The sequence below is a fragment of the Oncorhynchus mykiss genome, chromosome 11 (genome assembly GCF_013265735.2).
Source record: "Oncorhynchus mykiss isolate Arlee chromosome 11, USDA_OmykA_1.1, whole genome shotgun sequence".
Taxonomy (NCBI): Eukaryota; Metazoa; Chordata; class Actinopteri; order Salmoniformes; family Salmonidae; genus Oncorhynchus; species Oncorhynchus mykiss.
In genome coordinates, this window is record NC_048575.1 from 37,257,421 (window position 1) to 37,272,433 (window position 15,013).

A 15,013-nucleotide genomic window follows, 5' to 3' on the forward strand; every position below is an offset into this window, starting at 1 on the left:
GCTGCAGTACAGCGTCCTTAACCACTGCGCCACTCGGGAGGCCCCTAAGGACCGTGGATCGTTGCCGGGGGCTCCGGACCATAGATCATTGCCGGAGGAACCGGACTGTAGATCGTCGCCAGGGACTCCGGACCGTGGATTGTCGCCAGAGGCTCCGGACTGCAGACCGTCGCCAGAGTGTCAGGACTGCAGACCGTCGCTGGAGGCTCCGGGCCATGGATAGTCACTGGATGCTCCGGGCCATGAATCGTCACTGGAGGATTCGTGTCATGGATCTTCAATGAAGGCTTCGTGCAATGGATCATCACTGGAGGCCGGTTGCGTAGAGCTGGCACAGAACGCACTGGGCTGGAGAGACGTACTGGAAGCCTGGTGCGTGGAGCCGGCCAGGATATACTGGGCCGTGGAGACGCACCGGAGGTTTGGAGCGCAGTGCTGGCACAACCCGTCCTGGCTGGATGCTCACTTTAGCCCGGCAAGTGCGGGGCGCTGGCACAGGACACACTGGGCTGTGAAGACGCACTGGAGGCATAGTGCGTAGAGCTGCCGCAGGATATACTGGGCCATGGAGGCGGCTGGAAATCTGGAGCGTAGAGCTGGCACAACGCGTCCTGGCTGGATGCTCACCCTAGACGGTAACTGCGGGGCGCTGGCACAGGATGCACTGGGCTGTGAAGGCGCACAGGAGACACAGTGCACAGTGCTGGCGCAGGATATCCTGGGCCGAAGAGACGCGCCGGAGACCAGGAGTGCTGAGCCGGCACAATCCATCCTGGCTGAATGCCCACTCTAGCACGGTAAATGCGGCACAGAGTGCACTGGGCTGTGGATGCGTACCGGAGACACAGTACGTGTAACCGCAAAGTATGGTGCCTGAAGGGTCACACGCTCCTCAAAGTGACTGTCTTGCTCCCGACTCCAACCCCTCCAAACTCTTTCGTCCCGCTCCACTGCCAACCACTCCTCGCTCAAACCGTCCAAGAATTCCTCCTCGGTCTCGGACTCACCCCTCAGCACCGAATCCCACGTCATCTGCCCCACCCCAAATGTTTTGGGGGGGCTGCCTCTCGGGTTTCCATTGTGTCCTCTCCTCCTGACCACGCTGCTTGGTCCATTGGTGGTGGGATCTTCTGTTAAGTCCGTCGTTAGAAGGAGACCAAGGTGCAGCGTGGTAGGCTTACATTTATTTTATTTTCAAATGACACCAAAAAACAACAATACACGAACTGAACGTAAAGCTCTGTAGCGCTAAACAGCAACTATACAAAGACAAGATCCCACAAACTAGGGTGGAAACAGGCTGCCTAAGTATGATTCCCAATCAGAGACAACGATAGACAGCTGCCTCTGATTGGGAACAATACCCGGCCAACAAAGAAATTGAAAACTAGAATGCCCACCCAGACAAAGGTAAGGTAGGATGTGAGTGCATTGGCGGTAAACCTAGGCATTGAGTAATGATGAGAGAGATATAGTCTCTAGAGACGTTTAAACCAGGTGATGTCATCGCATATGTAGGAAGTGGAACAACATGGCTAGAGGCTCTACAGTGAAATAAGACAGTGATTACTAACCAGGACAGTAATGGACGAGGCATATTGATATTAGAGAGAGACATGCGTAGCCAAGTGAACATATGGGTCCAGTGAGTGGTTGGGCTGACTGGGGACACGGCGATTCAGACAGTTAGCAGGCCGATGCTAACAAGCTAACAGTTAGTAGGCCGGGGCTAAACAAGCTAGCAGTTAGCAGACCGGATTAGCAAGCAAGCAGATGGCAGACCGGGGCTAACAGTTAGCAGACCGGGGCACGCCTTCTAGAAGTTAACAGACCGGTGCTAGGAAGTTTACCTTTGGGGGACGTCGCGATGGGGGTAAGTCTGTTTTTGCCTCTTTGCGGGGTGACGTCGATAGACCAGTCGTGGAATTAGTAGGGTTCCAAGTAGCTCTAGGTAGCTAGTAGGCCGCAGTTAGCAGAATGGGCCTTCGGCGGGCGTCGCGCCTGAGGGACCTGTTGGAATCCTCGGACAGATTATGTCGGTATTCCAGTTGTAGAGGATCAGCGGGGTTCCGTGCCTTGTACCGGCAGTAGAAGGGGTCCGGATATTGTAGCCCAGGAGTGGACTTCGGTGGTAGCACAGGAGCCCTGGCCGGGCTAGCTTCAGGCTAATTGGTGCTTGCTCCGGGATCGAAACGCTAGCCAGGAGTAGTCACCCGGGATTGCGGTTAGCTAGTTGCGAAGATCCAGATGAAAATGTTCAGAGTTTGCAGTAGGAATCCGGGGATATGATATGCTCTTGTTTGAGTCACGTTGTTCGAACTGGCGAGAGCTTTCCAAGCTTTCCGTTAGCTGATGACTGCTAGCAGTGGTTTGCTGACTGATAGCTGGTAGGTAGTTAGCTGGCTAGCTTCAGTTGAGGGATTCCAGATCCGAAGTAAATAGAAATACTTTAGGGAAAAAAATAGATCCACGCCACATTGGGTGAGGTGGGTTGCAGGAGAGTATTTAGAAGTTGAGGTTTAGGAAAATATTTTAAAAAGATATGCGAAGAAAAAGGTGTAAAAGATATATACAAGGGACATGACAGGACAAAGACGTCTGACTGCTACGCCATATTGGATTCAATCTGCTCTGACTCTTGTGCAGCACAGATGATCTTAAATAAATGTATGTCTCAGAGCAGACAGGATGTATTGTATGAGATTTTGCAGTGCTTGTATGGGGTGAAACAGGTGGAGGTATTTGGGTACCAGCTCATGTGGGAGTAGAGGGGAATGAGGATGTGTATGTTATAGCCAAGCAGGCTCTTAAACATCCTAATGTTGAGATAGAATTATACATCCGTAAAGTAGAAGCCAAGAGGTTAATAAGAACAGTGGTTAAAAACAAATGGCAAGAGTTGTGGAACAGGGAGAGAAAGGGAAGACACCTGCGTAAGATCATTGTCAGGAGGAGATGGAGACAGTGGAACATGTTCTATTTCAGTGCCAGAAATATGTGAGGGAAAGAGAGCGATTGTTATTGGATTTGAGGAGTAACGGGGTTGAAAAGCCAGGATTAAGTGAACTGCCGGGGAAATCTTCGGGAGTTGTAGTATTTAATTATGTATTTTCTTTTCTTCTGGAGATTTGATTATTGGGTAGGATTTAGACCTTCACTGTCTGTGGTCCACACTCCAGTCCAGCTGATGGCGATAGTTCCACTTAAAGTTGGTTGCCAACCGCCATATAAAATTCACAGAAGAAGAAGCGAATTAACCAACAACAACAATGACGCATGGTGTTAGGAGATGTAAAAAAATATATACTTTATACGGTCAATGGGAGAGATAATTAACGAAACAAAAGGAGGCAACGGAAGAACAACTTTTTTCCTACATATTTTTTCCATACACATGATGTGGCTCTTCATCTGTGAATACGGATAGTAGGAGCAACATTTCGCAATCTATTTTGCATGCAGTTGAGCGCGCCAAACTGGACTATAATATTTCCCCTCGGTTAACCTATTAACACGACTAGTATATAATTTATTGAAGCTTTTAATTTGAACTTTATCAGGCGTACATTTTGAAGGTGTTTTAATGAAACCTTTATTTTTGACTGCTAAGGTTTACCCCTGTGCTCACAGCAAGATGTGTTGAGCTCTTTACTATAGCTGTGTCGTCGGGGATTCTAGACTACATAGACATTTGCGCTACATTCGAGTGAAACCAACTGGGAAATAACAATAAAAACGGAATACAATGACTATGTCTGTCCCGGAGAGCAATTCAGGGTCCGAGGGGAAGGAGGAGGAGAGTGAAGATGAGAGTGAAATCCTGGAGGAAAGCCCATGCGGTCGCTGGCAAAAGCGAAAAGAGCAGGTTGGTCTATCTGTTTGGTTGCTCCGGTGGCAGCGATTCAACTTGTGGGATACACATATTGACAGTTAAAGGGGAGACAAGAAAAACATAATTCTGTTTGGAGCATGATTGCCTGGAACATTATTCCCCGATAGGCCTATAGTCTACATCGTAACGAATCTAATAATCATTGGGGTTGGATGGTGATGCCTGTCGGATGGTGCCTTCCTGTCTGTACTCTGTATTGTAGCAGCAGGTACAGCCGATGCATTCCATAGTAGTGGTAGGCAACTATATTCAGCTGCGGCCTTATTTTATGTAGTAATGGATGGTCAGGGGCCAGAACATAGCCACAATGCCTAGTCTACTCCACCCATGCTGTACCAAAGATTTCCAGCGCACAGCGTTAACCAACCATTTCCAGCACACAGCTTTAACCAACTACTGTAGGTATGTTGGTCTATTGTACTTTAAACAATGTGTATTCAGGTTGCTTAGGATTCAAACCTGGGTCAGTAGGTGCCCAACAACACCAGGTGTCGGTGTGTTGGACACAGTCACTCCTATATAGAGGACTATAGACACGGTCTGTCTGCCTGATTTCTGTCACCTTTAGCTTACCTGTGTAATATTGACGTGTTTTGCAAACACAGTCCTGTTTTATTAATTGCTGTGCTGATCAATGGGCAGCTCATTAACGCCTTCAAATGAATATGTAGCTTAACATTGTGTGTATTTGTATTTATTTTTTCAGTAAAGATGGTGACGCTACAATAATACACATTTACTGTAGGCCATATCTAAAAATACATACAATGATCTATACACCGTATACATAACATTAGGAACACCTTTCCATGACAGACTGATCAGATGAATCCAGGTGAAAGATATGATCCCTTATTGATGTCACTTGTTAAATCCACTTCAATCAGTGTAGATGAAGGGGAGGAGACAGGTTCAATAAGTATTTTTAAGCCTTGAGACATGGGTTGTGTATGTTTGCCATTCAGTGTGTGAATGGACAAAACAAAATATTTAAGTGTCTTTGAATGGGGTATGGTAGTAGGTGCCAGGCACACCAGTTTGAGTGTGTTTCGTACTGCAATGCTGCTGTTTTCCCGTGTGTAAAAAGAATGGTCCACCATCCAAAGGACATCCAGCCAACTGTGACACAACTGTGGGACGCATTGGAGCCAACATGGGCCAGCATCCCTGGGGAACACTTTCGACACCATGAAAAATCTATGTCCCGACGAATTGAGTCTGTTCTGAGGGCAAAAGGGGGTGCAACTCAATATTAGGAAGGTGTTGTGTGTGTAGAAATATACACATACACAGAAGAAAAATAGGAATGCAATTTTTTGGGGTACTTCCCCGCCCCCTTTCCCCCCAATTTCATGAAATCCAATTGGTAGTTAAAGTCTTGTCCCATCGCTGCAACTCTCGTACAGACTTGGGAGAGGCGATGGTCGAGAGCCTTGCATCCTCTGAAACACAACCCTGCCAAGCTGCACTGCTTCTTGACACTGCTCGCTTAACCTGGGAGGCCAGCCGCACCAATGTGTCGGAGGAAACACTGTACAGCTGCCTACTGAAGTGCATGCGCCCGGCTGCCACAAGGAGTCACTAGAGCGCGATGGGACAAGGACATCCCAGCCGGCCAAACCCTCCCCTAACCCAGGCGATGCTGGGCCAATTTATCATCCCTGGTATTTCTTTATACAACTTTTCAAATATACATAACCAGCAGTTTACGGTCTAGCTACCTGTATACTTACCACCACTGCACTGGGGACCAACAAACTCCAAACACCTGTTCTGCATGATAGGGTCTTTTGGCAGGGCATGCAAACCATAGTTGGTCAATCCTTATAGGGCTGCGATCTTTTGCATTGGGGGCGATGAAACAACAGAGCCCCATTCAACGAAGGGAAGCGAATTAGAAGGGGTGATTTGCACTTGGAGTTTGGCAAAGGGGGGCATGATTTTTTTGACATAATCGTAATCCAAACCCAACCTTCATTTACTCGTTGTGACTTACTGATGTTCCAAACTCCGTTTTAGACAAGACTGACTTTATGAACAAAATGAGCTTATTTACACTTTGTAGTCAATTGACATTAGAATGAATGCTTCTGACTCAAATTGATGCCCCACAGGCCTGTTTTTAAAGGGATTTGTTGGTTTTAAGGGGAAGTCTCTAGTTAAAGGTGTATTATACAACATTTCCACATGCAAAGCCTGATTTTAAAAAAATGCAACCGAAGTCTGTCATTGGTAGTGCTATTGTAACTTTTTCGACCTCTGCACACAGGATTTTCGACCTCTGCACACAGGATTCAGTGCAGAGGTGCTGTTTGTTTACATGTAACTTTAGCTAGTAATTTGTCTTCTCAGCAGTTTGAGTTGTGTTCTGTCTGACAGTGAAATATGGCTAGCTCTTACCATAGCTTGGACTATGGAGTAGCTAGCTGTCTAGTTTTGCAGAAGCCCATTGCATGCATTGTAAGGTAGCAGCGTGACAATTTGACCAAAGTACAGCGTGTCCCACAAAATGTGTGTGTGTGTATATTTATATATACACACGTGTATTATATGTGTGCGTGTATGTGTATATATATATATATATATATAGATACAGTGCCTTGCGAAAGTATTCGGCCCCCTTGAACTTTAATAATTAATTTTGCACGCCCAATTTTTCAGTTTTTGATTTGTTAAAAAAGTTTGAAATATCCAACAAATGTCGTTCCACTTCATGATTGTGTCACACTTGTTGTTGATTCTTCACAAAAAAATACAGTTTTATATCTTTATGTTTGAAGCCTGAAATGTGGCAAAAGGTCGCAAAGTTCAAGGGGGCCGAATACTTTCGCAAGGCACTGTATATAAATGCAATGAAAATTGGTGGTCAGCTAGCTTGAAGGGTGTCTTTAGTTGCAAAACTTACCATTATTTTCCAGTTCATTTAAATGTTGAGCTTGAGGTGATTTCACCCTCAAGCCACTAGAGAGTGTCTGAAGTTAGGGTGTGTCAGATGTTGGGGGAAAATGAGCTAACTAGCATTCAGCTGACTGGTGTTAGCTAGCTACAGAGGCTAGCTCCTGGACTTTGGGCAAGCAAGCTCATATTATCGAGCTACCTACGTAGTTAATGAAAATATCTGTTTGCATTTATTGATTACCCTCAGCTTGAATACCACCATATAGCTAGCTAGCTACAGTAGCCTAGGTTTGTTCGTATACACTTATTATGCCTGGCAGCCTGGTGCAAACAGCTGTACTGTTGGGCAGCAACTGAGTTGCTGGTCCCGGATTTAGAACTGAGCTTCGGCTAAAAAAAGATGTTAGCATTGTCAGAAATGCTACAAAAGTTAGCACAGCGTTGGTTCTTAATAGACAGAAATGAGAACTTGAGAGCGATAAATTAGAAGTGTAAATAAAACTGTTGCACAAATGTATGCAGTCTGAAAGATGGCAAGTCTAATGGTCACTTTATGGACGCTTTAATCTTGTTCTTATCCAACACGTAGATATTGAGCCAGGTTGGGGCAAGACATTTTCTTTTTTTTCTAATGCTAAGGACCCAATATGTAGTTCTCGGTAACGGCCAGACTGCTCATGACAGAGGCAGGGAGTGTGTTGTGTACTTCCAATCAAGGTGATTTGTGAATTATCATTGACATTTCTGTCATATTGGCTTAGTTATGATGGTAGGGAGATTTTAATTGAACATTGAGCATCAATCAACCCCAATCCTGACCGGTGCGACAATAATAATCTGTGCACTGTGCACCTGCCAACTCTCCTTCAATTCAAAGTTCAATGCCAACTCTTCTTCAATTCCGGAAAAAACTTCAGAGCGAATGGAACAGCACACCTCTGTCTTACTATATGTAGGCCATGTATCTGATGCTGTCTGGCAAAAAGAGGAGTAAACTCTTTTTGGCCAGACAGCATCAAATACATGGGCTACACATACATGTCCTCTGCCTCAACGACGATGGCAGTATAATCAGCAGCACCTGTCTTTTTCCTAAAAAATGCATTGACTTAGGACATTTTTCAGGTAAAAATAAGTCTAGTTTATTTGTCCTTTTCTCTGCCCTGCTTTGAAAGCGCCTCACTGCTGCAGCTTAATTTCATTAAAAGTCACGTTTCCAATCCTATCGCGGGAAACAATGCATGGTAACTCTGTCAGGGTGGAATATTCCATTATTGTGAACCAGTCCGTGGGTGATTAATGACACTTATTTCTACTATTATGAGAAACTTGGATCATATAACACATTTATTACACATCTATAAGAATTTCATGAATGTGGTTTAACAGGTCCCAACCGCATAATGAAAGGTTAATGAAAAATATCCATAGCATATCTATAGCACTTTCATGTCATGCTATGCAAGAGCTCATATTTAGATATCTTAATAGATGCATCATTATAATGAGAGCGTAGTGTCATCGTTATGGCTGTTCTCACAAGTGTACTTCTGCCATAGAAGTGTTAGTAAAAATGCCAAAAGGCCGAATGACATTTAGAAAATCATGCTGATATATGGCCTGTATTACCCCCATTCTCCCCACCTGCCGGTATAGGCCCATGACTTACCTTATTCTTCTCTCTGAGGCCAATGGTGCATGAAGATCACCACAGGGTTGAATCCTCAGGGTACATTTTGTTGAATAAAATTGTGTAGTTTGAGGGTCATCGACTCATTCGTAACTCATTAACAGCCCTCCGCCACATCACAATTAGGCCTAAGTTGGGTCTATGTATGTGAAGGGCTTTCCAAGAAAAACTTCCAAAATGACTAATTTGAGGTAGAAAGTTAGAGCACACAACAACAAAGTAGGGATTGGTTTATTTTATCTCACTTTAGTCCAGTGGACAGGATGCGAACAGGTGACTTGACCTTGAATATCCCTTTGAGCATGGTGAAGTTATTAATTACACTGGATGGTGTATCTATACACCCATTCACTACAAAGATGCAGGCGTCCTTCCTAACTCAGTTGCCAGAGAGGAAGGAGACCACTGAGGGATTTCACCATGAGTCCAATGGTGACTTTAATACAGTTACAGAGTTTAATGGCTGTGATAGAAGAAAGCGAGGATGGATCAACAACACTGTTCTTACTCCACAATACTAACCTAATTGACAAGGGTGAAAATAAGGAAGCCTGTACAGAATAAAAATATTCCGAAACATGCATCCTGTTTGCAACAAGGCACTAACGTAATACTGCAATAAAATGTGTCAAAGCAATTCACTTTGTGTCCTGAATACAACGTGTTTTGTTTGAGGCAAATCCAATACAACACATTACTAAGTACCACTCTCTAGGGTTGGGCGGTAGCCAGATTTGCATATTGTCATACCATCCTTCTCTCATCCTGGGATTTACAGTATTACGCAAAAAACGCCCATTGGGCGTCTTACCAGAATGCTAACAAAAATAGCACAAGTAATAGTGAATTTCCATGGAGGCTGCTAGCTAAATATGCTAACTTAAATCAACAAATTGCGAAGACAGGTAATCCAGCTCATAAAGTTATACATATACAGGTAGGAGCTATTGAATGGCATGTTCTGTGAGTTTGGACATATACAAGCGATGTGAATGAGAGACATTGTGCAAATGAACAAAGTTTTGATGTATGCTTGTCTGAAGGAAGAACAGTACTGGCTCTGCAGCAGCATGTATACACTCGCTTTGACTGTGTGGAGTATTGAGTTTGGTCTGCATGCTCTGCTCAGAGAAGATGGTGGACGTGTACACCGGAGAAGATGGGGGAGGAGCAGACTGGCTGAGAACAGAGAGGAGAAAAAACGCAAGGAAATCAAAAGATAGCAGTGGCAGCTGTACAGATAACTCATCCAAAGGGCTTTGACTTCTCCAACACAGCAGAAGGTTAACACAATACGATGCCCCGTCACCTTATTAATTCAGCCACTTACTTAGATAACTAGCAAGTTAAACTTAGGGGTCACATTAATGCATAATTCTTCGTTTTTCACACAGGAAATCTACACAGAACTAAAATTCTTCTTATTGTAACTTCTGCTCAGCATCAGACAAATTTTGTGCTTCGTTTGCACTTTTCCACTCGGATGATAATTCACGAAGGGCATTCTATCAGCAGACAGTGCTCTGACTGATGTGTAGCTACTTTTCTCTGGTGCTTTTATCAGTGTGCCAGCCTACCTTTCTCAGGTAAAATGCCAGCTTAAACAAAACATTAGGAAATGTAACTGGCCACATTTTTTTCATGACAAACATTTGAAATATTATGGCCATGCATTGTTTTTGCTAAAAAATACCTTGCTTTTTCATTGTAAACTAATTTAGTTGTGAGGCTGACAACCAAATAGCTTTGCACTTCTGTTGTCATCTGATGAAAATGAAGCAACTTACTGCCGAATGTGTTGCACTAATGTAATTTATGTGAAGGAAAACTATAGTTGCACGTCCCTGATCAGTTTATTGAAGCAAATAACACTGTTGACTCAATATAAAATGTGACCCCTGACAATACATAGCTGGACTCACCTGCTCCCGCTTTCTCCTGTTGTGCTATTTACAAACAAACCCGTGATTGGCTCACAACTGTTCTGGGGAACTACGGTATGCTTCATAATGTGAAATAATGTGACCGGTGAAATTAAGAATGCAATCTGCTTTATCTCCTAATGTATTGCACAATTTGACTGCAGGTATTTACTTAAAAGGTAGCTACAAATATAACAATTTTGTGAAAAACTTCAAAGAAATTGTTTTAATGGTATTGACGTCATTGAAAATCTATCCTGTGGCTATTTCAAAATACCCCGGTATATGGTATATACAGTATACCACCCAAGCCTACCATTCTCCATATTTTTAAGCATAGTGGTGCCTGCATCATGTTATGGGTATGCTTGTAATCGTTAAGGACTGGGGAGTTCTTCAGGATAAAAAAGAATCGGAATGGAGCTAAGCACAGACAAAATCCTAGAGGAAAACCTGGTTCCACCAGACACTGGGAGATGAATTCACCTTTCAGCAGGACAATAACTTAAAACACAAGGCCAAATCTACAGTGGCGTTGCTTACCAAGAAGACAGTGAATGTTCCTGAGTGGCCGAGTTAGATTTTATAGCATATTTAAGTCAAAACTATGGCAAGACCTGAAAATGGTTCAATAACAATGATCAACAACAAATTTGACAGAGTTTGAAGAATTTTGAAAATAATAATGGGTAACAATGCTAGTGTGGAAAGCTCTTAGAGACTTACTTCCAAAGGTGATTCCAAAGGTGTCTGCCAAAGGTGATTCTAACATGCATTGACAGGGGGTTGAATTACTTCTTAGGGTTTCCCAAACTCAATCCTGGGGCCCCCATGGGTGCACGTTTAGGCATTAGCCCTAGCACTACATAGCTGGTTCAAATAACCATCTCATCAAGCTTTGATTATTTGAATGAGCTATGTAGTGCCGGGGCAAAAACCAAAACGTGCATCTATGGCAGGCCCCAGGACCGAGTTTGGGAAACCACTACTTCTCTACTAAAGAAAATTCATGTTAAACAAATGTTAGAATCTAAGATAATAATGATAATATGGTTCAAGGTAAATGGCAAATTACAGCACAAAATAATGCTAATAATAAGAGAAATGGTGTGTCTTGTTAATAGGGGTAAAGGTAAGTATCTGTCGTTCTGCCCCTGAACAAGGCAGTTAACCCACTGTTCCCCGGTAGGCCGTCATTGTATATAAGAATTTGTTCTTAACTGACTTGCCTAGTTAAATAAAGGTCAAATAAATAGGCAATGTCCAAATATTCAGGTGATATTTGGGTGTCTTTGAATCCAGAGACAGGTCAAATCTACGCAACAACATTATAGAAATGAGGATAGTGAAAAATCAGAGTTTAGCCTCTTAGCATCCAGAGTGTCTAATGATTATTTTCTTACATTGTTGTGTCTCAATGGGCCACTAGGCTATAAACAAGAGCTAAGTGCAATGGTCAGGTCACTCTGAGGAAGATGTCAGCTTGATGTCGAAACGTCAGTCGCCTATTCACATCCTGTACAATTGATTTATTTTCGCTCACTTTAATCCATCTCAGCCTTTTTGTTGTTGAGTGCTCCAACTCCTTTCTACCTCGAATTAGTCCTTTTGGAAGTGTTTCTTTGTAAGCCCTTCTCATGATTTTAGTAATTTTGTTATTGAACACCCCTCCTTTCCCTTTGGTGGCTGAAGCGCAAAAGGCCCACCTGAACTCTGGTCTATGTATAAATTCTATGAACTCAAAGGAAAGTAATCTATTTTTCCATTCATAAAGCATTTATATCTAAGCATTTAATGGTAATTATAGATCAGTGGCAGTTTGCATGTTTTAATAATGCAAACTGAATTCTTCTATGCAGTCAATTTAATGTATTTAAAAAAAAAAAATTACCCCTTTTTCCTCCCCAATTTCGTGGTATCCAATTGTTGTAGTACAACTCCCGTACGGGCTAGGAAAGAGACGAAGGCTGAATGTCATGCGTCCTCCGATACACAACCCAACCAGCCGTACTGCTTCTTAACACAGCGCGCATCCAACCCGGAAGCCAGCCGCACCAATGTGTCGGAGGCTACACCGTGCACCTGGCAACCTTGGCTAGCGCACACTGCGCCCGGCCCGCCACAGGAGTCGCTGGTGCGCGATGAGACAAGGAGATCCCTACCGACCAATCCCTCCCTAACCCGGACGACGGGTTTTGTGCGTCGCCCCACGGACCTCCCGGTCGCGGCCGGTTACGACAGAGCCTGGGCGCGAACCCAGGGACTCTGATGGCACAGCTGGCGCTGCAGTACAGCGCCCTTAACCACTGCGCCACCTGGAGGCCAATTTAATGTAATTTCTAATACCTTAATAATACCTAGGTTTTCAGACCCTTTTCAATGAGACTCGAAATTCAGCTCAGGTGCTTCCTGTTTCCATTGATCATCCTTCAGATGTTTCTACAACTTGATTGGAGTCCACCTGTGGTAAATTTATTGGACATGATTTGAAAATGCACACACCTGTTTATATAAGGTGCATGTCAGAGCAAAAACCAAGCCATGAGATCGAAGGAATTGTCCGTAGAGCTCCGAGACAGGACCGTGTCAAGGCACAGATCGGGGTAAGGGTACCGAAACATTTCTGTAGTATTGAAGGTCCCCAAGAACACAGTGGCCTCCATCATTCTTAAATGGAAGAAGTTTGGAACCACCAAGACTTTTCCTAGAGCTGGCTGCCCGGCAAAACTGTGCAATCGAGGGAGAAGGACTTTGGTGAGGGAGGTGACCCAATGGACACTCTGACAGAGCTCCAGAGTTAATCTGGAGAGGGGAGAAACTTCCAGAAGGACAACCATCTCTGCAGCACTCCACCAATCAGGCCTTTATGGTAGAGTGGCCAGACGGAAGCCACTCTTCAGTAAAAGGAGGCACATGACAGCCCACATGGAGTTTGCCAAAAGGCACCTAAAGGACACTCAGACCATGAGAAACAAGACTCTGGTCTGATGAAACCAAGATTGAACTCTTTGGCCTGAATGCCAAGCGTCACATCTGCAGGAAACCTGGCACCATCCCTACGGTGAAGCATGGTGGTGACAGCATCATGCTGTGGGGATGTTTTTCAGCGGCATGGACTGGGAGAATAGTTAGGATCGAGGGAAAGATGAACGGAGCAAAGTACAGAAAGATCCTTGATGAAAACCTGCTCCAGAGTGCTCTGGACCTCAGACTGGGGCGACGGTTCACCTTCCAACAGGACTATGACCCTAAGCAGACAATGCAGGAGTGACTTCAGGACAAGTCTCTGAATGTCCTTGAGTGGCCCAGACACAGCCCGGCCTTGAACCCGATCGAAAATCTCTGGAGAGACCTGGAAATAGCTCAACAGTGATACTCCCCATGCAACCTGACAGCTTGAGAGGATCTGTGGAGAAGAATGGGAGAAACTCCCCAAATGCAGGTGTACCAAGCCTGTAGCGTCATACCCAAGAAGACTCAAGGCTGTAATCGCTGCCAAAGGTGCTTCATCAGTACTGAGTACTGAGTGAAGGGTCTGAATACTTCTGTAAATGTGATATTTCAGTTTTTTATTTTTAATACATTTGCAACACAACTGTTTTTGTTTAATCATTATGCGGTATTGTGTGTAGATTGAAGGGGGGGAACAGTTAAACACGTTTTAGAATAAGGCTGTAACGTAACAAAATGTAATGTAACTTTCCGAATGCACTGTAAATAAGGTATGTTTTTTATTTGGAATAAATTTGCAACAATTTCTAACAACCTGTTTTTGCTTTGTCATTATTGGGTAATGTGTGTAAATTGATGAGGAATTGTTTTATTTAATCCATTTTATAATAAGGCAAAATGTGGAAAAAATGAAGGAGTTTGAATACTTTCCAAATGCACTGTGGAGGGCAAGACTACACAGTCTCCCATAATTGTATGGTCCTGGGAGGGGCCGAGTGCTTATATGTACAGTTGAAGTCGGAAGTTTACATACACCTTAGCCAAATACATTTAAACTCAGTTTTTCACAATTCCTGACATTTAATCCAAGTAAAAATGCCCTGTCTTAGGCCAGTTAGGTTCACCACTTTATTTTAAGAATGTGCAATGTCAGAATAATAGTAGTGATTTATTTCAGCTTTTATTTATTTCATCACGTTCCCAGTGGGTCAGAAGTTTACATATACTCAATTAGTATTTGGTAGCATTGCTTATAAATTGTTTAACTTGGGTCAAATGTTTTGGGTAGCATTCCACAAGCTCCCCACAATAAGTTGGGGGAATTTTGGCCCATTCCTCCTGACAGAGCTGGAGTAACTGAGTAGGTTTGTAGTACCTCCTTGCTCGCACACGCCTTTTCAGTTCTGCCCACACATTTTCTATAGGATTGAGGTCAGGGCTTTGTGATGGCCACTCTAATACCTTGACTTTGTTGTCCTTAAGCCATTTTGCCACAACTTTGGAAGTATGCTTGGGGTCATTGTCCATTTGGAAGACCCATTTACGACCAAGCTTTGAGATAGGAAAATTATCTCATGATGCCATCTATTTTATGAAGTGCACCCTCAGCACCCTCACAACATGATGCTGCCACCCCTGTGCTTCACGGTTGTGATGGTG

At 43.8% G+C, this 15,013-nt stretch overlaps 1 protein-coding gene across 1 annotated transcript in view; it reads left to right on the forward strand.

The window, feature by feature from the left end:
* The first annotated feature begins 3,221 nt into the window (after positions 1 to 3,221).
* LOC110535653 (nuclear receptor-binding protein 2) overlaps positions 3,222 to 15,013 on the forward strand; it is a 71,161-nt gene continuing 59,369 nt past the window's right edge. The window contains exon 1 of the mRNA XM_021620781.2: positions 3,222 to 3,865. Within this exon, the coding sequence (XP_021476456.1) occupies positions 3,746 to 3,865 (120 nt within the window). The 5' untranslated portion in view covers positions 3,222 to 3,745. The remainder of the gene's footprint in view (positions 3,866 to 15,013) is intronic.